The following is a 21943-nucleotide window of genomic DNA, read 5'->3' on the forward strand; positions in this document are numbered from 1 at the left end:
CCCAATCCGAATCCACTAATTCTGCCTCAGAGGGAATATCCTGTGAGGAGGAGGGGCCCGACTGGGACCGCACCCTTGGGGGTGAAAGGGAAGCATCCGAAGATGACACGCGCTCCGCCCTGGACCGCTTCTGGGGTGGCCGAGCCCTGGAGACGTTGCGAAAGACTCAGACTGGTCGGCCGGGGTAGCGGACCCGGAGGGTACAGCAGGGGGCTCATCCTGCTGCGTGGTAGGCAGTGCATCTGCAAGGCGGCCCACAACATTAGTGAGGCTTTCCACGGCCTGGGAAAGGGATTTAGCCCATGCAGGAGGATCCAAGAGACCAGGGAGTGACACAGCAAGTGGCGGACCCTGTAATGGGGCCTGACAGGCAGGGCAATGTGGGTCAGACTGCCCCTGTGGAAAGGAAGCATTACATGCGGTGCAGGTATGGTACCAGGGTCCAGAGGCCACTGAGGGACCGGACAAGGTCTGGAAAAAAAATGTCCAGGCTAGGGACTGCTGCACTAGAAAGGGTTAACAGTCCTACCAGGTCACAGAGCTGCAGCAGACAGCAGTTGCCGGCCGCAGGCACCGGTGTTCAAACGATCTGTCCCAGCAAGAGCGCAGCAGAGCTTGCCAAGCCGTATGAAAAAGGAGGCAGGATAAGTGAGAGCGGGAAAGGAAGCTCCGCCCCCCGCCAATAGAGTTTGCCAGACACGAGGGGAGTAAGCGGAATGAAGCTCCGCCCCCTCGCCAGAATTGTTCGCGCGTGCGATTTAAACATGTCTGACCGGAGCAAAAAAAAACAAAGGCGCCGGAGGAAGCCAGCCAGTCCGCCCCCGTAGTGAAGAGGGAGCGAACGGCAGCGGTGCAAGAAACTACCGCATTTACAAGCGCGTCGCCGCGCCTCAGAGCGGCAGATACATAGCCAGCCGGAACACAAGGGCGCTGCCTGCGCCTGGATAGACACACAGAGGCCGCCGCAGTTGCGGTAAGAGAGTCCATCTCCTGCGATGTCTCCCCCGGTCCCCCATACAAGTATTCCCCCATCACAGAATGGCGCCGTCTATAGCGCCAAGGCACACTGCAGGGGAGAGAGAGGAGAGAGAAAGAGGGAGAAAGGTGGTAGGGAGCAGGAGCAGGGCTGGGACAGCCACTCTCACCATCCTGAAGTCTTCACCCTCTGTCCATCCAGCAGGGTCGCCCCTTCAGCCACTGGCACCGAAGTGGCAGGAAGCTGGAGAGGGGATTGCGTGTGGGCGACCCTTGCGCTGGCGGGATGCCGGGGAGCTGGGCTGCCCTGGTCCTCCTTTTCTTCAGTGGGGGAGGCAGCAGTGCGGATAGCCGGCACTGGCGCAGCTCGACCCCGGGAGAAGCAGAGAGGTCTAGTGCGTCTCTGTTGTCCCTGTTGAGAACAGAAAAAATAAAATAAAAAATAAATAAAACTAAAAGCAAAGACAGCTCTGCAGAGCAGAGAGTGTCTTGCCTCCTTGACACTAAGCAAAAAACTGGTAGTCTCTCTCTCCAGGCTGAGGGTATAGCTTCTGGAGGAGGGGCTTAACAGTTTTTCACTTAGTGTCACGCCTCCTAAGGAGCTGAGCTATACCCAAGGTTTCCTGTGTCCCCCAAGGAATTGGGCGAGAAAAACTGATACAAAAACGCAGCAAACCACATTCTTGTATACTGCAGAGTCTATAAAAAAAAAAAATTTTTTTTTTTTTTTTTTTTTTTTTTACAATGGTAAAAGTAGCTTTTTTTTTTTTTTTTTTACAATGGAACTCGGATGCCACTGTATGATAAACATATGGGAAAAGCATGATGTGAACTCCAGCCTTAGAGGGAAGGCTGTCAATCACTGACTGAAGTCAGGAGGACCTATCAAAGATTGACAACCCGTCCTCTACGACTGTGTAAACAGGGATAGCTGTCAATCACTGATAGGACCACCTCCTGGACATTAAAACCCAGAATTAACAGGAATTTAAATTGAGAATATACATTTTTTGCTGAATCTTTTTCCACTATATATCAATCTGCTCAGCTCCCTCTGCTCTATAAGACGTTTCCTGAAGCTCAGACAACTTGTTCAATGTAACAAGAAAGAAAGAAAGCAAAGAAAGAAAAAGAAAAGAAAGAAAAAGAAAAGAAAGGAATTGCTAATTTATTCTTCGTTGCCACTGAAAAAAAATCTAATAACAAGCGATCAAAAAGCATCATTTACTACATAATGATAACAATGAAAAATACAAGTCGTCCCGCAAAAATCAAGCCCTCACAAAACTCCATAGAAAAAAAAAAAAAAAAAGTTATGGGTCTTGGGAAGCGGCAATGCAAAAACTAAATTTTTTTAAAAAAAGGGTTTTTTTTGCCAAAAAGTAGAAAAACGTAAAAAAAAACCATATGTATTTGGTATCACTGTAATTGTACTGACCCAGAGAATAAAAATATTATGTTATTTATACCAAAAATTGAAAGCCGTAAAATTTATAACATAAAAACGCAGTGGCAGTATTGTTGTTTTTCCCATGTCCCTCACAGAAAGTTAATAAAAAGGTAATCAAAAAGTTGTGTGTACCCCAAAATGGCACCATTAAAAACTACAACTTGTCCCACAAAAAACAAGCCATCATTAAGCTATATAGATGGAAAAATAAAAAAGTTATGGCTCTTGGAACGAGACAATGAAAAAAGGAAGAAAAACGCTTGGTCAGTAAGGCCCAAAATAGGCTGGTCACTAAGGGGTTAAGCTAAACATTTTGGATCACATTTTCTAAAGACAATTCTGAATCTGTCTAAAGACAGCTCCTCTGACCTTTTCTGTCTGACATTCAACCAAACAGCTCAGGAAATATAGACTTAAAATAGCAGTCCGATTTTATACAAAGCCGTATCTACAGGAATACATTTTAACCCAATAATCAATCACCGAGGGCCTTACTTCTGGTCCAATATGCACACTGTAAATTCACTGAAATCATCTGCATTGTGTACCAGGTTTTCTGGTCACCCTACAGCAGTGGAGGTTATGGTACTCCCTTTATGGGGGTCTTCATCCAACAATCAGCGTTTTGGCGTTACGGCAATACATGGCATAATCATTGCATATTTTCCACCAAGGAATTGCGTGTAGAAAGTGGATGCACATGCAGCATGCACACATTGCATAAGAAGTCAGCAGCGGAAACTGATCTGTAGTGGGGATTTTAATCCCGCAGCATGTCAATTTCTGCGGTGGATTTCACCCTTTGCAATGTATAAAGGGAAATCCGAGGCAAATCCACAGAAGAATTTCCAGTGCGTAAACTTGACAAGATTAGCAGTCGAAATATCGCTGCAGAAAATCTGTCCTGTGTGTCTGAATCCTTAATGGTGTTTTCCTGAAATTCTAATGAGATTTTATTGGACCCAAAATGTAAAACTAAGGGCTCCTGCACACGACCGTATGGCTTTTTCAGTGTTTTGCGGTCAGTTTTTCACGAATCTGTTGTTCCGTTTTTTGTTTCCGTTGTGTTTCCGTTTCTGTTCCGTTTTTCCGTATGGCATATACAGTATACAGTAATTACATAGATAAAATTGGGCTGGGCATAACATTTTCAATAGATGGTTCTGCAAAAAACGAAACGGAAGACATACGGATGCATTTCCGTATGTGTTCCGTTTTTTTTGCGGACTCACTGACTTTAATGGAGCCACGGAACGTGATTTGTGGGCAATAATAGGACATGTTCTATCTTTAAATGGAACGGAAAAACGGAAACGGAATGCATACGGAGTACATTCCGTTTTTTTGGGCGGAACCATTGAAATGAATGCGTTCTGTATACGGAACCAAATAACGGCCAGTAAACGGGGGAAAAAAACGGTCGTGTGCAGGAGGCCTAAAGTTGACCACACACACATTAGTTTTTCTTGGTGGATTCAGCCGACACACTAATGACCTCCTGACTCTCCCCGATAGTTGATGTTGGCGTATACAAGCAAGGATCAGGCAAAATGAATACTTTCGCCTGATCCATTTGTTCTCCCGACAAACAGTAAAATTGCCTGTACGGGCGTTATTGTGATATCTGATTATAACTTTATTGATTTCTCTCAGTTGCCTAGCATCGGCCTATTGTCCACAGTTAAAAAATAATTAAAAATAAAATCTTATTTGAATTCCTAGAAATGAACAGCCACACAAGGACAGATTTTCTGCAGCGGTATTTCCACAGCTGTTCTTGTCAAGGTTCCGCATCGGACATTCGTCTGTTGATTTGTCAGGAATTATGCAGTGGATTTGCCTCGGATTTCACTCTATACATTGAAAAGGGTGAAATCCACAGCTGCAGAATTAGATTACTTTCACACTTGTGTTTTGTCATGGATCCGTTCATATAATACTACCGCATGCATCCGTTCAGAACGGATCCGTTTACATTATCTTTAACATAGCCAAGACGGATCCGTCTGGAACACCATTGAAAGTCAATGGGGGACGGATCAGTTTTCTATTGTGTGATATTGTGTCAGTAAAAACAGATCCGTCCCCATTGACTTACATTGTGTGCCGTTTGGCTCAGTTTCATCAGACGGACAAGCAGCGTTTTGGTGTCTGTCTCCAAAGCGGAATGGTGACTGATCGGAGGCAAACTGATGCATTCTGAGCGGATCCTTTTCCATTCAGAATGCATTAGGGCAAAACTGATCCGTTTTGGACCGCTTGTCAGAGCCCTGAACAGATCTCACAAACGGAAAGTCAAAACGCCAGTGTGAAAGTAGACTTACAATCCGCACTGAAGGTCAATTTCCGCATCTTACAAAATCTCATCCACTTTGATGCTACTGTACAAGACTGTGGACACAATGGTGGAAAATCTGCAATGTTTATGCCATGTGTTGCCGTAATGCCAAAATTGATTGTTGAATAGGGATAACAGCCGAGACCTCCATAAAGGAGTACCATAATCTCTACTGCTGGAGGGTGCCTAGAAAACGTGGCACACAATGCAGATGAATTCAGTGTGCATTTTACCTGGAAGAAAATGTAGGTCCTTGGCAATCAATTAATGTGTTAAAAAGTATTCCTGTTGATACAGCTTTGTATAAAATGGGACTGCTATTTTAAAAGGGTTCTGCAAGAATAATTCAAAATGGCTGCCAACAACCAGTCCTACAATGTGTACAGGAATGGTTGTCTGTCTCTACTTGCAGAGCTGTCTTGGAGGTGAGGGGCTGGTGCCTCACTACACACTACGTTCTGGCACTTGCATATACTACACATTGGTAAATTTTCCTGTCAGGCTACTCAGCCATGATGGCATATCATAGGCAGGATCAAATCATTACCATCGATTGTAGAGCAGTGTAATGTGTAGTAGTGAAATCCCCACCCCTCACTCCTAGGAAGATCTGCAAGTGGTGGCAACCAGTCCTTCTCACATTCTAGGACAGGTTGCTGGCTGCCATTTTAAATCATTAACGAGAACCCCTTAGAGATGCAGGAATTTGGTCAGTCCACAAGTATTCCATCAAATCAGGCAGATTCCATCAAATCCGATTAATTACTTTTAGTTTAATTTCTTCAGTGCCTTCTTTTAGGATTCTGTAGAATTATTTTCCATTTCTCCATATTCATTTCCTGCCTCAGATTAACCTCATATTCCTAAAGTTTTAATATGATATTTGGTATCTGGTGCTAAGGAGATTGATTCAACTAATATGTAAATGAGACTCATTAGAGGCAAAACAGATTCCGGTTGTAGAAATATCCTTTCAGACAGCGTTCAGGGGCAGCTACCGTAATTTAGATGAATTCTGGTTATATATATCTATGCAGAGATGCCACCCCCACACACCAGTACCACTGACTGACACTAGTTTAAATGCTTTGAAGTTGGACTTTTTTTTTTTTATAGAAGAGCAAAATCAAAACACAAAATTACTGTATTCATTTCTAATTGCTGCAGTTCTTTATGTGTAATACCCCATGTAATTGCTGTATAATCATCCCCTTTATGTGATTTAAGAACAAAAATGCTAAGGCCTCATGCACACGGCCGTTGTTTGGGTCCGCATCCGAGCCGCCGTTTTTGCGGCTCGGATGCGGACCCATTCACTTCAATGGGGCTGCAAAAGATGTGGACAGCACTCCGTGTACCGTTCCGTGGCCGTGGAAAAAAAAATATAGCATGTCCTATTCTTGTCCGTTTTGTGGACAAGAATAGGCATGTCTACAATGGGCCGCCCATTCCGTTCCGCAAATTGCGGAAGGCACATGGGCGGCTTCCGTTTTTTGCGGATCCGCGGTTTGCAGACCACAAAAAATGGCACGGTCGTGTGCATGTAGCCTAAAATATATACAATTAATTCCGTAAGTAGTTCAAAGTCAGAAGCAATAATAGATGTCTATACTAAATACTTAAAGGGCTTGTCTGAGGTTTGGCCACCCCTTTTTAAGCCAGAACGGAGGAGCACTTTGTACGAGCAGCTCCCGTTGTGATGGACTTAAGTTGTCCGAGGATGGCCACTTATCTGAAGGACCACCAAGTAATATTACATATGGAAATGCATGGCTGGCTGTGGCTTTCTCTGGCCATCCTGGAGAGAGTGGGCCCCAGAGGTGAAACCAGTAGCTATGCGATATCCCATCAATCTCCCAGATGTGACAACCCCTTTAATTTAAGCAAACTATTGAACCTCCTCACCTCACTAGCCAGATGGCCACAATAAAGTTAACAGATCTGCCAGATGGTCCTAAAGCAAGCGTCAAAAGCTCTCATGAACAATGAACAGAACCAGTGTTTAGAATAATGACAGGGTAATCAATGTTATTGATGTCTGCCCCTTCTACACAAGCCACGTATTACAGTAAATGAATGGCAATCCCTTACCTAGAAGAGACTCTGCTCCATAGGTCATTAACTCAATATGCAGACCTGCGTGCCGGATTTGTTTCCAAAAATCTCATTACTGGAGCAGCTACGTGCAAAGCTGATTACACCAATTTCATGCACTTCTCTGTGCCCGTCAGCACAGAACAATCAATGATGGAGGTGGAGGACACACATACTTACCCCATCATACAGTGAAAGTATATCTCAAATAATGGTGTAATACCCAAATAAACACTATTAGTAGCCGCTTACACAATTACAACTCTGGTGAAGGTGTAAGAGATGACATGCTGTCGCTGCGCAAAAGCCGCTCCCACCAGATTTCAGTCCGCAGTCCTTTAAGTAGAGAAAGATGCAGGACACGGGCACTAATGTCCACAAATTTCTTTATTAAACATGAAAATAATAAAACGTGCAAAGGCCATGCCACGCATTTCCATCAGGGGTCAAACACACACTCCCAACAGTACAGATGGCAGGTGTAGTGTAGTGTATCACCCTGTAAAACACCCCCACCCCAAAGTGGGGAGAAAATGTCAGTGCGTCCTATGGGGCAAATACTAATGAGCATTTCCATTATGGAAGCTCTCATTGGTACAGGACGACCGGGAAGCGGTGAATTAAGCGCGCCTCAGGCTCTGTACTCACCGCTTCCTGGTCCTTGGCCGTTTACTGTGCTGTGACTACGCACAGCATGACAGCGCGCGCCAGGAAGAGCTGAAGAGCAGGAGCTGGATCATAGGGCGACAGTGGCCGGATCAGGAGAGGCAAGTTTATTTTATAATTTTATTTGCTATGAGCATGCAGTTCTGATCTGAGGTCTGGGGGGGGGGGGTCAATTCACCATGGGAATCTGATCTGAGGTCTGAATGGGGGGTGGTCTTATTCATATTGGGGCTCTGATTTTAGGTCTGATTGGAAGTCATTCACACTGGGGTCTGAGCTGATGTATGATTAAGGCCTCTTTCACACTACCGTATGGCTATTTCAGTGTTTTGCGGTCCGTTGTTCAGTTTTTCCGTATGGCATATACAGTAATTACATAGAAAAAAATTGGGCTGGGCATAACATTTTCAATAGATGGTTCCGCAAAAACGGAACGGATACCATAATTAAACCGCATGCATCCGTCATGAACGGATCCGGTTGTATTATGTCTTCTATAGCCATATAGCTTGCAGCGTTATTCTGTCCGCGATGGGAGCGCAACCAAACGGAACGGAATGCATTCTGTTTCGTTCAGTTTTGTCCCCATTGACAATGAATGGGGACAAAACTGAAGAGTTTTTCTCCGGTATTGAGATCCTATGACGGATCTCAATAGCGGAATTAAAAACACTAATGTGAAAGTAGCCTTAGGCTACTTTCACACCTGCGTTAGGTTGCGGATCCGTCTGGTATCTGCACAGACGGATCCGCACCTATAAATGCAAATGATTGTATCCGTTCAGTACGGATCAGTCTGCATACACTTAGTCAAAAAAAGTCTAAGTCTAAGTGAAGTCAAACGGATCCGTCCTGACTTTACATTGAAAGTCAATGGGGGACAGATCCGTTTACAATTGCACCATATTTGTGCCAATGTAAACAGATCCGTCCCCATTGACTTTCATTGTAGGTCAGGACGGATCCGTTTGGCTCCGCACCGCCAGGTGGACACCGAAACGCTGCAAGCAGCGTTTTGGTGTCCGCCTCCAGAGCGGAATGGAGGCAGAGCGGAGCCAAACTGATACATTCTGAATGGATCTGCATCCATTCAGAATGCATTGGGGCCAAACTGATCCGTTTGGGGCCGCTTGTGAGAGTCTTGAAACGGATTTCACAGGCGGACCCTGAAACGGCTGTGTGAAAGTAGCCTTAGACGGAAACAAAAGTCCGGCATGCAGTACTTTTGTTTCCATCTAAAAAAAACTGATCTCAGAAGGAAATGGCTCAAACGGATGACAACTGATGAAACAGGATCTTTTTTTTTTTTCCACTGGATCTTGCAAAAAAAACAGATCCTGTGCAAACCTATGCACAGCATCCGTTTTTTTCACAGGATCATGTTTTTTTATTTTTTTTCTCTCTCTCTCTTCTTCTGACGGATCAGAAGAATGGAAAGCTAAACGATGATGTGAATGCACCATTACTCCGACGCGGTCAGTTCTGTTCTGCCACCACTAGGAGGCTGATCAGTCTGTAGATCCTATAAAGGTGGATAGTAGAGCGAGGCTGACAGCAGAGATGTGTGTGACTAGGGGAATAGCGAACACTGCATTAGCTTTATTTCAGACTCACCAGCCATAAGCAGGACTATGATTTTATTTATTTTTTAAGCGAGAAAAACTGAATTCCCTGTGTTAGAGGAAGTCGTGGGGACAGCTAAAGCAGGATTTCAGTGTGGATCTAACAACTTTTCATATTCTTTATTAGCTACCTCCAAACCTGCACATGTCCACAAATCTGTGATGTGTCATACTGTATTTACTACCAGTGAAAATGCCACAAATGTCATTAGCAGGAGGTCGACAGTATTTCCAAATGTAATACAAAATAGCCTTCCTGGACTCTAATGGTGATGACCCATTGCTAGGATAGGACATTAAAGGAGAACCTGTCACCATGAAAATGCAGTGCAGTCTGCAGGCGGCATGTTATAGAGCAGGAGGAGCTGAGTAGATTGATATATCGTTTTAATGGAAAATATTCAGTAAAAAACTTATAGATCATTCTGAGCTATGAAGTCCAGGAGGCGGTCCTATCAGTGACTGACAGCCTTACCTCTATGACTGTGTATACAGAGAGAGCTGTCAGTCACTGATAGCTCCGCCTCCTGGACTTTATTCCAGGAATTAGTAAAGTCCCAAGTTATATTGAAAGGGCTGAAGTTAGATTAAAAAAAAAGAATTCTTAAAGGAGTGGTCTCATCTAGGACACTAGTGGCATATCGCTAGGTTATGTCACTAAAGTCAGACAGGTGCGGGTCAGCGGAGAGCAGCCGCGAATGTGCAACCGCCCTCCATTCATTTCTATGGGAGTTCCAAAAATAGGTGGAGTGCTGGATTGGCTTTCCCATAGTCCTATAGAAGTGAATGGAGGAGTGGCCGTGCTTGAGCGGTGCTCTCTCCATTCATTTCTATGGGACTTTGCTTGGCTTTTTTCAGAACTTCACGCATGCGCACAGCTCTCTTCTTAAACTTTCAAGAGCCCGTTTTAGACACAGGTGCGGGTCTCAGAGGTGGGACCCGCACCTATCTGACTTTGATGGCATATCCAAGCGACACAACAGATTCACCTGCTTATTAGTTATATCCGTGTCTGGGAATGCTGTGGGAAACCCAACAGTGTGGTCATTGGGGTAAACTTCTGCGACTGAAAATCAGTTCAGTTCATTTGATTGAGATTGTTCTGGCAGCAAGGACATGGTAGGCAATATACCTAGCTGGAGATGTAATGGCACAGTGCCATACTGCAATATACCAAAATAACTCAACGGTTTATGTCTACCAGTGACGCTGATGCTGCCACTCTGCCCGATTTTTTTAAATTTTGCTCCTGTGCCCCTCTGTGCCCCCCCCTCCCCTCTCTTCTGGGATCTACAATCATATAGTGAGCAATGAATGATTCAAAATCATCCACAGTAATCTAATCAGCCCCGATCTAGTTTTCGCGCTCAATATGCCAATACTGAGCATAGGTACAGGGAGGAGGAGACGCCAGAGTTTCTCAATGGGCGTCTCCTCTCTGGCTGTGACGCTCTCTGCTGTGTTTGGATCGCGGCACAGCCAGGGAGAAGGAGATGCCCATTGAGAAACTCTGGCGTTTCCTCCTCGGGCGGGGGAGAGCAGGGCTGATTGGATTACTGTCGATGATTTTGAATCATTCATTGCTCGCCACCCATATACTATCTGATTGTAGATCCCAGAAGGAAATTAAGAGACTATTAGAAGTAAAGAAGTAATAACTAAGCACCAACTCACCTCCTCCAGAGTAATCCGGCACTAGCAGATACTGCAGTTGCCCCCACAAAAGCAGCAAGCATAAATCTCCGCCTGCTACGTACTGGATTAGCCACTCCATGGTATCGGCGGGTTACAGTTGCCAGTCCTGCCACCGCTGGCAAAAAGCGAAGACGAAACATCCTAATAAACAAAAAAAAGAGGCAATTTTTACTATGAACACATCACAGAATTTAGAAGACTTCCATGCCATACAACCTTTTCACCAAATTTAGGCATTTGTATTAAAGGGGCTTTTCGAGGGAATCATTAGTATTTAAACACAGGGTCAAAGGGAGTTAAAATAAACTGTAAGTACTTACCTCACCAATTCACTGCTGCTGCTCTCCGCGCAGGAAATGGCTTAGACTGCCTGTTCCGCCATTGACTGGCTGAGGCGGGTCACCACTGCCTGAGTGGGCAGCCAAAACCCTCTCTTGCATATGGAGTCTGAGAACAGGAAGTGGAGAGGAGCAGGAACCTGGGCATCGGCCAAACAGCAGCACCAGGGGATGAGTGAGGTGACTGATGATTGTTATTTTAACGCATTCCAACCCAGGGATTAAATAATATGATTCCCCCGGAAAAAAAAAAATATTAGTGCAAACGGTCTACTAATTAAAATAAAAGTACAATAGCATACCTTTTATAAGAAAGCTGCCATTTCATATGGAAGAGCCTTGGAGTGTAATTTAATAAAAGCAAAATGCCCCTAGTAACTTTGGCGCCTCTTGGGCTGTTCTTGCGCCAGAAACTGAAATTTACAACTGATATGAGCAAGCATAGATTTGTGTTAAAAATTGCATCAATTGCTGGCGCAACTGTAAATGCATGGTGTGGGTTTAAAGCTCTTGCAATCTAGGAGAAGCAGCTGGTGCCTCTGGATGCCACAGACACCTTAAAAGGCTTGTCCAGAGTTTTTTATATATTTTTTTATTGGCACCCCAGCCAGCTGTATCTTTAAAAGACCCATACTCAACTGCTCCCCAATTCTCCACTCTGGCTTCCTTCGCTAGTCATCTGCCCCGTATGTATCACGGTAAGTGGGGAAAGGAAGAACACCAAATAAACAAACTACAACAGTAACACAGACTAGGACCCAAAGCTAGTGAGGAGGGGGATGGTAACCTCCTAGTTATCCCTGAGCCTCTCCCTGACAGTATGAGCTAATCCTAATGGTGGAAGAACTCATACACCGGAACCTATGACCTGCTGAAACTGCCACAAACCCTAAATTAGGGAGCGGGGATGAGATTGCCGGGACCTTCCACCGTGAAGGGACCAGCGTCTCCCTGACACCTAGACACAACACACACACAAAAGTAGAAACAGGAGGACTTAGCTTGAGATGAGTAAGAAGCAGGAGAACCTCTAACAACCAGCTTAGAACTCCAGAAGGAAATAACAACCGCAAGGTTTGCAGTCAGAGGCGGATAAAATAGAGCCACTAAACAGCAAATGAGCAGAACCTGTGGAGAGGTGAGATCCTGCCCACATCAACAGACAGCAAGGAAAAACAGAAAGACCTGTCAGATAGACTCAAGATCTATCTGATCTTCTCAGACCTCTCACAGGGCAGGCAGTGACAGTATGTTAACTTCCACCTGAACAAGGTCAAGTGTGCCACCGCAGCCAACGGCTGTCCTCAGTGGCGACGTGCCCCCAAAGCAGCAGATCACTGCTGGGTCACGTGCCACTTGTGGACACGTCATGGCTGAGGGCAGTCACTGGCTGCAGCAGCATATCTGACCATGCAAAAGTTTATAGATTGGGACAGGGAGACCAGTGAATAGAGTCAGGGAGCGGAAAAAAGGTGGTGGGGACGGGCGAGTATGGATTTTTCAGCCTATACAGATGGCTGATGTGCAAATTTAAAAAATAAATAAATAAATAAATGGACAACTCCTTTAAGGGGAGGACGTTTCTAACAAATTTTGTGTTCTTTTCAGCTTACACAGCACCCACGGTTCAGGTGCTCTTATGTATGACCCAGTTACAGTGCAAAATAGCATAATATAAAAATAAGAAAAACATACACCAACACCGCCCTAATTTTGCCGCCTAAACAAAAGACATAAGACATGTCAAAGTAACATCTACATGAATGACCCAAGGTTTCCTAGCAGTACATTGCCCAGATCAACACACTGCTCCTGCCAGCTTGCCTTCTTCTCCAAGTGCATCCTGGTGTCATCTCTTTCCCGGGCAAGGCTAGTTTCGCCTCCGGTGGGAATTCCATCGGGGGGTTCTGGTAAACAATGCTGGGAATCATCCGGACACAAACAAATCTCCACCGGACTCTATTGTAGTTAATAGGTATGGAGGGCATTTCGGCGGCATTTGCAGGGCCGAATCCGGTGTATTCTGAATTCACACCACAGGAGTGGTGGCGCAAACATGGGCATAACCGTATATGACTGTATACTGTTCCCCAGTTTTACCAGTGGAGCCCCCCAATGTCAGTGACGAACAAGAACTCACCTGCAATCCACCACGTCCATGGGCTGCAAGATGGTGGTGAAGGCTTTCTCTGGATACTCCTGGGTAGCATCTATTTAGAGCAGGCGCTGGACAGCAAATGACCATGTCCAACACATGCGCCGGTACAGCCACCCCCTGTATTTGCTCTGCACTGGATTCCTCCATTTGCCATTCTGCGCCTGTGCACAATAGAAGCTACTTAGAAGCGGTCGCCACTATTTTGTAGCCCATGGACATGGAGGATGACGGGGGGGCGGCCGGGTGGACAGTACTGTCATGTATGCTTGTATGGGGCATACAGGACTGTCTATGAAATGCTGACCAATTACACTGCAAATTGGCCAACCCCTTTAAACACTGGTGTCCCTCTAATAACATATTGGGCGGTCTTACATACTTTTTAGCCGTTTTGGATTTCATATAATTTTGTAATTGTCCACATGATAAAGGGCAATTCATCTGCAAATAGGACCTTGTAATGCACGTGCATGTCTCTGCTAGGGTTGATGATGCAGGGTCTACAGCAATGATTTATATGGAGATTCAAGCCATGTCCACGTCCTGGTCTCTCATTCTTTCGCCAATGGATGTTTGGTTGCTGCCGTCACAGCCAGAGTTCTCCCTTTACTTGTCAATGTCATTCTCGCCCGCCTGGAATCTCCTTTTTAGTCTCCTCCAGTAATGTAATACTCAGGCAGATTTATTTGCTGGCAGCTGCTAGTTGGTAGCAATTTCTGCAATGCAGTAAAGACCACGGAGCAGTCACACAGGAAGGCTTTTATCTTCAAGTCTAACAGGTCTGCCTCCCATCAACATGATCCATGTTTGAAAGCTTCAGAACATTTATCTCAGATTTTAACTCTGATCCAATTTAAGAGAGAAGTTAAAGAGGTTGTGCCACATTCTAGAGTTATCCCCTATACACCATATGATTGGTGGGGGTCCGACTGCCGAAAACCCTCATAGATCACAAAAATGAAGGTCCCGTTCCCTGGAATGAATGGCGCGCCAGGGCACACGTGACTGCTGCTGCTCCATTCATCTCTATGGAATGGAGAGCGAAGCGCAGTCCCCGACTATCTCTGGCAGTCCCATAGAGAATGAATGGAGCAGCAGCAGTCATCAGTCCCTAAACCCACATTACCAAACCTCTCACCAGTCCTGACAAGTCTATTTAAGGCTACTTTCACACTGGCGTTTTGGCTTTCCGTTTCCGAAATCCGTTCAGGGCTCTCACAAGCGGTCCAAAATGGATCAGTTTTGCCCTAATGCATTCTGAATGGAAAAGGATCCGCTCAGAATGCATCAGTTTGCCTCCGATCAGTCTTGCTCCGCTCTGGAGGCGGACACCAAAACGTTGCCTGCAGCGTTTTTCTGTCCGCGATGTGGTGCAGAGCAAGACGGATCCGTCCTGACACAATGTAAGTCAATGGGGACGGATCCGTTTTCTCTGACACAATAGAAAACGGATTAGTCCCCCATTGACTTTCAAAAGGTGTTCATGACGGATCCGTCATGGCTATAGAACACATAACACAACCGGATCCGTTCATGACGGATGCATGCAGTTGTATTATCGTAACGGAAGCGTTTTTGCAGATGCATAATGGGTCCGCAAAAAACGCTAATGTGAAAGTAGCCTTAGCAAAAATTAGCAAATCTTCTTCATAATAATAACAATACTTAAGCAAATGTTCTTCATGAAATTACAATTCTGGAGCATCTGTACTTAGAACTCTGTATTGTGCTGTTTTTCTGTTATTCCTCCTAGAAATCGACAACTAGAGGTTACCAGTTGGGGTGTTTCCCTACCCACTCTCACATGGTCCAATCAGTGCTGCCAGTGTCAGACTGTGTTGGGACACACCCCACAAGGAGAATGGTAATGCCCAGTTGTCAATTTATTCATACGTTTCTAGGAGGCATAACAAAGGAATAGGAGAAAGGATGCTCCAGACCTGTTCTTTTACGAGGAAAGGAAATACTTAACATAAGAGCTCATGCACACGAACATATTTTTCTTCAGTTTTTTTACAGGTCCGTATACGGAACTATTCATTTCAATGGGGCTTGAAAAAACGGAAATGACTCCGTGTGCGTTCCATGCCCATATGTCCGCTACACAAAAAAAAAAAAAAAGAACATGTCCTATTCTTGTCCACTTTGTGGACAAGGACAGGCATTGTCACAATGGTTCCGCAAAAAAAACGGATGCAACATGGATGTCATCCTTTTTATTGCGGACCGCAAAATTCATACGGTCATGTGCATGAGACCTAACACCTCACATTGGAGATAGGTCCTCTCTAAGGCCTTGTTTCCGTTTGACGTCCGTGGAAATTCCATCAGTGTTTCATCTGTGAAGGATCCGTGTTTGGTCCATGTTTTCATTTTTTGCCCTCTGTGTGTCATTCGTATGTCACAGACACTGCCCAGCTGAAAGTTAATTTCCAGAGCATCTCCACCTAATGGTCTGTGAAAAACCACTGACCATCCATGTTGTGTCAGTGATTTTTTTACAGACCCATAGAATGTAATGGGTGTGTTTGGCCCACATCACACAGACCAAAGTGGTGCATGTCTCTGTGATATTTCCACTGACCCACAGTCATTGGAAAACCACTGATGTGCGAACAAACTCATTAAGATCAATGGGTACATGTGCTGTCTGTGGCAAATGCGGACAGCACAGGTCAGTGAAAAACAGAAATGTGAACGAGGCCTTATACATGCAGCTTTGGCAAAAGAAGCGGTTCTAAGAAATATTCCTACAACAGCTTTTATGGAAATGGTGATCCAGTACTGCAAATAAAAACTGTATTTTTTACAGGATGTTTTCCTCTCCACGAATGTCATAAAACAGTGAGGAAAAAAAAAACCACAACATGTCCTAAAAAAATAAGAATTTGGCTCTGTGTGCAAACAAGATACAAATAAGAATGACGGGCAAGTGAGACTCTGGCCCAGACAACCCCTTTAGGGTCTATTCACACGTCCGTAATTGTTTTGCGTATCCGCATAACACTGACACCAGCAATATGCGTTCCACATTTTGCGGACCGCACATCGCCGGCACTCTCATAGAAAATGCCTTTTCTTGTCAGCAATTGCGGACAAGAATAGGACATGTTCTATTTTTTTGCGGAACGGAGGTGCGGATCCGCGGATGTGGACAGCACATTCCGGCCTTATTGAAAATGAAGGGGTCCACACCTGTTCTGCAAAATTGCGGAACGGATGCAGACTCATTTTACGGACGTGTGAATGGACCCTTAATACGAGTCTGATTTAACCAATTACCTAGCAGCTATCCAGATGAAAAGCAGTCCATGTATTTTGTAAATGTCAAAAAAGGTCCTTCAGGCTAATACAAAGAAATTCTGATGTCACTGATACACATTTTACATATAATAAGGGAAACATTCAAACCATGTCCAGTTAAAGGGAATATGAAAAAACATTTATCACTTGTTAAATTGATAGGGGCCCCCATCGATGGACTTGTCAGTGATCACTAGACAGACCCATAGACACTGAATGGAGTGGCAGGATGCATGCGAGACCACTGCTATGGTCAGACGACACCTCTCTGTAGTCATGCAGTAAAAAGAACGAGAGCTTGGGGCCTACTTTCTAGTAAAGGTGTTGGTCCCAGCAGCGGTGGCCCAAGCACTCATACATTAATCACACAGTGTGGATAGTTAATAAAAAAGTTTTTCATTGGATTGTCCTTTAACTATTACATGTTCGATTGTCAAGGCACAGGAATTTAGCCGTACGTCTAAAGGTTGGTCATACAAATGAGATTACTATAGGGGTCTACTAACTCTCCTACAACAGCAAATGCTGGGAGGGAGGAAGGATTTCAACATGCCAAATCCTTTTGTTCTCAAGGGAGGTAAGTTTTCATTTAAAAAAAGCATGGCAGGGTTAAGACTCCAAAATATCTAATATTTTCAATGAATCCTCTTTTCCTGATTTCATATTTATTAGTTTCCATGGACATTTAGAAACAAATTAAGTGCAGGAGATAAGGAACTATCTAGATAAAGAACAGAAAACTTCTAAAGTATTGTTTGTGGGCCTCAAAATGGTCCTCCAGCCAGAAAAAAAAAAAACTAATTAGTCTTACCGGTAATTCCCCTCTCAGGAAACCTCCATGACACAACCTGGCCATGAGATCACCCTCCTCCTCCCACCAGGTGGGGTCAGGAAGCTTCAAAAGGGCCCACCTCATGTTCTCTTCCGAACCCAACAGGCCCTATGACTCAAAGCATGCAAACATCCATTCTCTCACCAGAAGATTATCAAAATCCCTACAGGAAGGCACTTTATTTAAGAATCTATATAAACCAAATCCTACATGTGTTTTTTGTTTGTTTGTTTTTAAAGGGGGGGGGGTGGGGGGTAGGTGGTGCCGTTGTGGAGGTTTTCTGAAAAGGAAATTATCGGTAAGACTAATTTGGTTTTTCACCTCACCTCCAATACACCACCTGACCATGCGAATAAACAGATAATTCCATAATTATGGTCGGAAAATGGCCTAAAGGACCTTCCTACCAAATTAATGGTCCTGCTTGGCATCCATCTCCACCCTGTAAGTGTGAGGTTTTGACCAGGTCGCTGCTCTGCATATCTGCTCCAGAGAAGCTGAAGCTTTCTGAGCTTATAAAGCAGAAATCACCCTAGTAGAATGAGCCTTTAAATCAGATGGTGGTTCTTTCTCCATCGTTTCATCAAACTCACATATGGATGACTTTAACCATCTGGCTATAGTAGTTTTAGATGCCTTCATCCATTTCCTATTATCTAGGAACTGAATAAACAAGTTATTAGATTGTCTCCAGGACTGTGAGTCCAATAAGTACTGAAGTACACATCTGCTCACATTCAATTTCAATTTGGGATTCTCACAAAATGATCGAAGGGTCTCTTCCTCCATTCTGTGGAAATCAGAACCACTTTGGGAATAAATGTATCATCAAGTCTAAAAATAACTCTATTCTCTTTAAATCACCAAAAAAGGTTATTTTAACGAGAAGGCCTGGATCTCATTTATCCTTCTTGTTGAGGTTATTGCTACAAGAAATACAGTCTTAAAGAGGACCTTTCATGGGTCCAGAATTTATAAACTAAGTATCAGAGTATGTAGGGCATACAGCGGGGATCTAATAACGCTTACTATTTTTTCTGAGCGCCGCTCCGTTTGCCCACTGTCGCCCCCGTTAAATTCTCCCATCCTGTATGCTAATTTTCGCATCGGAACAGGGAGGAGGAGACTGCACGGTTTTTCAATGGGTGTCTTCTTCTCCCTGGCTGTAGCGCTATCCAATCGCTCACCTTCTCCCTGGCTGTGACGCTCTCCGCTGTGATTGGACAGCTCACAGTCAGGAGACGCCCATTGAGAAACCGTGCAGTCTCCTCCTCCCCGTTCCGATGCGAAAATTAGCATACAGGGTGGGAGAATTTAACGAGGTCCACAGTTCTATTAGATCCCTGCTGTATGCCCTACTTACCCTGATAGTTTATAAAGTCTGGACCCATGAAAGGTCATCTTTAAGGGTTAAATGTCTAATATCCATTTCTACTAATGGCTCAAATGGTAGCAAAGTGAGACCTGACAAAACCATTTTTAGATTCCATGGTGAAATAAATGACTTGATCTTCTGTCTAAGTCTATCTGTACCCTTGAGAAATCAAACTATCCAAGGATGTACTGATAGCCTTTCATCCAATTATACACTTAAGGTCGGGACTTGTACCCTTTGTGTACCAGGCCTAAGGCCCTTGACAAATCCCTACTGTAGAAAATCTAAGATGGAAGCAATCTCACCTATGTTACCTGAATTAGAATTACTACACCAGGATTTTTCATTTCCAGATCTTTTGGTATATTTTACACGTTACAGACTTCCGCTGGCTTCTCTTTGTATCATTACCCTTTCTGACAGCCCTTTTGATCTTAGGGTACTTTCACACTAGCGTTAGTGTGATCCGGCAGGCAGTTCCGTCGTCGGAGCTGCCTGCCGGATCCGCCGATCAGTGTGACAACTGACAGCATTTGTAGACGGATCCGGGTGCGGATCAGTCTACAAATGCATTGCAAAAACGGATCCGTCTCTCCGCTTGTCATGCGGATGGACGGATCCATCTTGCAGTCTTTTTCACAGTTTTCCCGGTCTGCGCATGGACAGTCCTTCAGTTGTTTTGCAATGCCGTATCCAGCACTAATGCAAGTGAATGGGAATTAATGCCGCATTCCGGCGACTGATCAGGCATTTTGGACTGACATAATACCGCAGCATGGTGCGTTATTATGTCCAGCCAAAACGCCTGACAGTGACTGAACGGAAGGCATACTGATGCAAACTGAACGGATTTCTATCCATTCAGAATGCATGGGGACATACCTGATCAGTTCTTTTCCGGCATAGAGCCCTTTTGGCGGAACTCTATGCCGGAAAAGAATAACGCTACTGTGAAAGTACCCTTAGGCTTATCCTCTCAGAATCCATGCTGTTAGGTGCAGGTTTGTGACCGGAGGATGAAGGACCGACTCTTGCGTCAAATAATCCTGGTACCAAGGCAAGGTTCAACAGAAGTGGTACCATAATATCCTTGGCCAATTGGGAGCTACAAGGTTAACTTTTGCTTTTTCCTCCCGAATTTCCTGAGAACCTTCGGAATAAGTGGCAGAGGGGAAAAAATCATACCCCAGCTGAAAATGGTACTGCTTTTTGTCCCGTCTCCCTCCTTGACAACATGGGAAAAGAATCGGCCAAGTTACTAGCTTTCAGCAATCCCTCCAGATGCAGAAGCCAACTGATCTGGCCATAGAGATTACCGCCAAATTCGGCTTAAACAAGGATGTAGCTGCGTCCCAAGTTTTCTTAAGACTGGAATCAATTATTTATCCATAATGATCCCATATCCTCAAATAGCAAAGCACTACCTCTAGCTAATCTAAATAAAGCCATGTCTACTTTGGGACATCAGTCAAAGTTTTCTCATCCTGATCATCAAACGGTGGGATCCTAGTGATCTAATAGTAATCCCCTATCCTGTGGGTAGGGGATCACTTAATCTAACCAAAATAACCCTTTAAAGAACAAGGTTGCATTAGACATGCTATTGTGCTTGGTCGTTATTACTAAACGCTACAAAATACAAGGAGCATTGCATTTTTAAAAAAAATAAGGATGGGGAAATCTGGTATTAGGGATTTTTGGAAACTTTTATCAAATCCGGTTCACTTGTTTTGGTGTCATAAAATGTTGCCACTTTCTGGCCCAACTTTAAGGCCACTTTCACATTAGTGTTTTCAATTCTGCTATTAAGATCCATCACAGGATCTCAATACCGGAGAAAAACGCTTCAGTTTTTGTCCCCATTCATTGTCAATGGGGACAAAACTGAACTGAACAAAACAGAGTGACCAAAATGCATTCCGTTCCGTTGGGTGGGCTCCCATCGCGGACAGAATAACGCTGCAAGCAGCGTTTTTCTGTCCGCGATGTGGTGCGAAGCAAGATGGATTACACAATGTAAGTCAATGGGGACGGATCTGTTTTCTATGACACAATAGAGAACGGATCCGTCCCACATTGACTTTCAATGGTGTTCTTGACTGATCCGTCATGGGTATAGAAGACATAATACAACTGGATCCGTTCATGACAGATGCAGGCGGTTGTATTATGGTAATGGAGCGTTTTTGCAGATCCACGATGGGTCTGCAAAAAAACGCTAATGTAAAAGTAGCCTTAAAAGTGGAGTGAAAATACGGTCAGGATTTCAAAGTACTACACTTTTGTGTAATATTTATGAAGAAGGGCAACTTTTTAAAATGTTACAAATAATTCACACCACCACGCCAGGCATCCCCCAGCCGTACTTTTACTACACTGTGCTACCACCAAATGGATTTCCGCGCACCATACTCTTAAATGTGGCGCAAGTACACAGAACTAACCTGAAATACATCGGATGGTAAATGGCCCCCTTTGGCATGAATTTGCTGTGGCACTTCCGGCATTTCCATTAACCTAGCTATACACGCTCTTTAATTGTACAGGATAAAGGTAAAATATATTCTTCAATGAAACACATCCAGGCAGAGGAGACTAGCGGCTTACTCTGCCAACGGAGATATTGTCATTCACAGCGGGTAGGACAAGTTCTTTAAAGGTTGTTCTTGCTGGAAAGGTTAATGGAGGTTTGGAGGGATTTCCCTAATGGCTAAGTTAAGCGGAGTGACACTGAGGATGGGAATCTGTGTGACTTCATACGGCTGAGATGATACGCTTGGCTGCTGGCACCTATACACATCATGGCCCGGGACAGTTTATAATAGAGAACTGCAACCTCTAGTCACAGCATTCCCAACCAGACTTGCCTGCAAATATCATTTCCCAAAGTGGTCACAGTAATAGCTGATGGAGCTACATGGTGCCGAGCTTTCCCATAGTACATGATCCCAAATGTGGTTCTAAATAGGGCAGTAATAAGGCCGTGGACTGCAGCCCGGGATGGGGAAGGCTAAGGCTACTTTCACATATGCATTTTGCATTCCGGTTTTAAAATCCGGCAGAACGCTTCCATTTTGTCCCCATTCATTGTCAATGG

At 44.5% G+C, this 21943-nt stretch overlaps 1 protein-coding gene across 4 annotated transcripts in view; it reads right to left on the reverse strand.

Annotated features, from left to right (window-relative positions):
* The window catches only part of MICU1 (mitochondrial calcium uptake 1), a 291530-nt gene that overhangs the window by 261563 nt on the left and 8024 nt on the right, over positions 1-21943 (reverse strand). For all 4 annotated transcript variants that reach the window (XM_040435039.1, XM_040435038.1, XM_040435037.1 and 1 more), the window contains exon 2: positions 10820-10981. In XM_040435039.1, the coding sequence (XP_040290973.1) occupies positions 10820-10980 (161 nt within the window). In that variant the 5' untranslated portion in view covers position 10981. The remainder of the gene's footprint in view (positions 1-10819; positions 10982-21943) is intronic.

The sequence above is a fragment of the Bufo bufo genome, chromosome 6 (assembly GCF_905171765.1).
Source record: "Bufo bufo chromosome 6, aBufBuf1.1, whole genome shotgun sequence".
In the NCBI taxonomy this organism is placed as follows: Eukaryota; Metazoa; Chordata; class Amphibia; order Anura; family Bufonidae; genus Bufo; species Bufo bufo.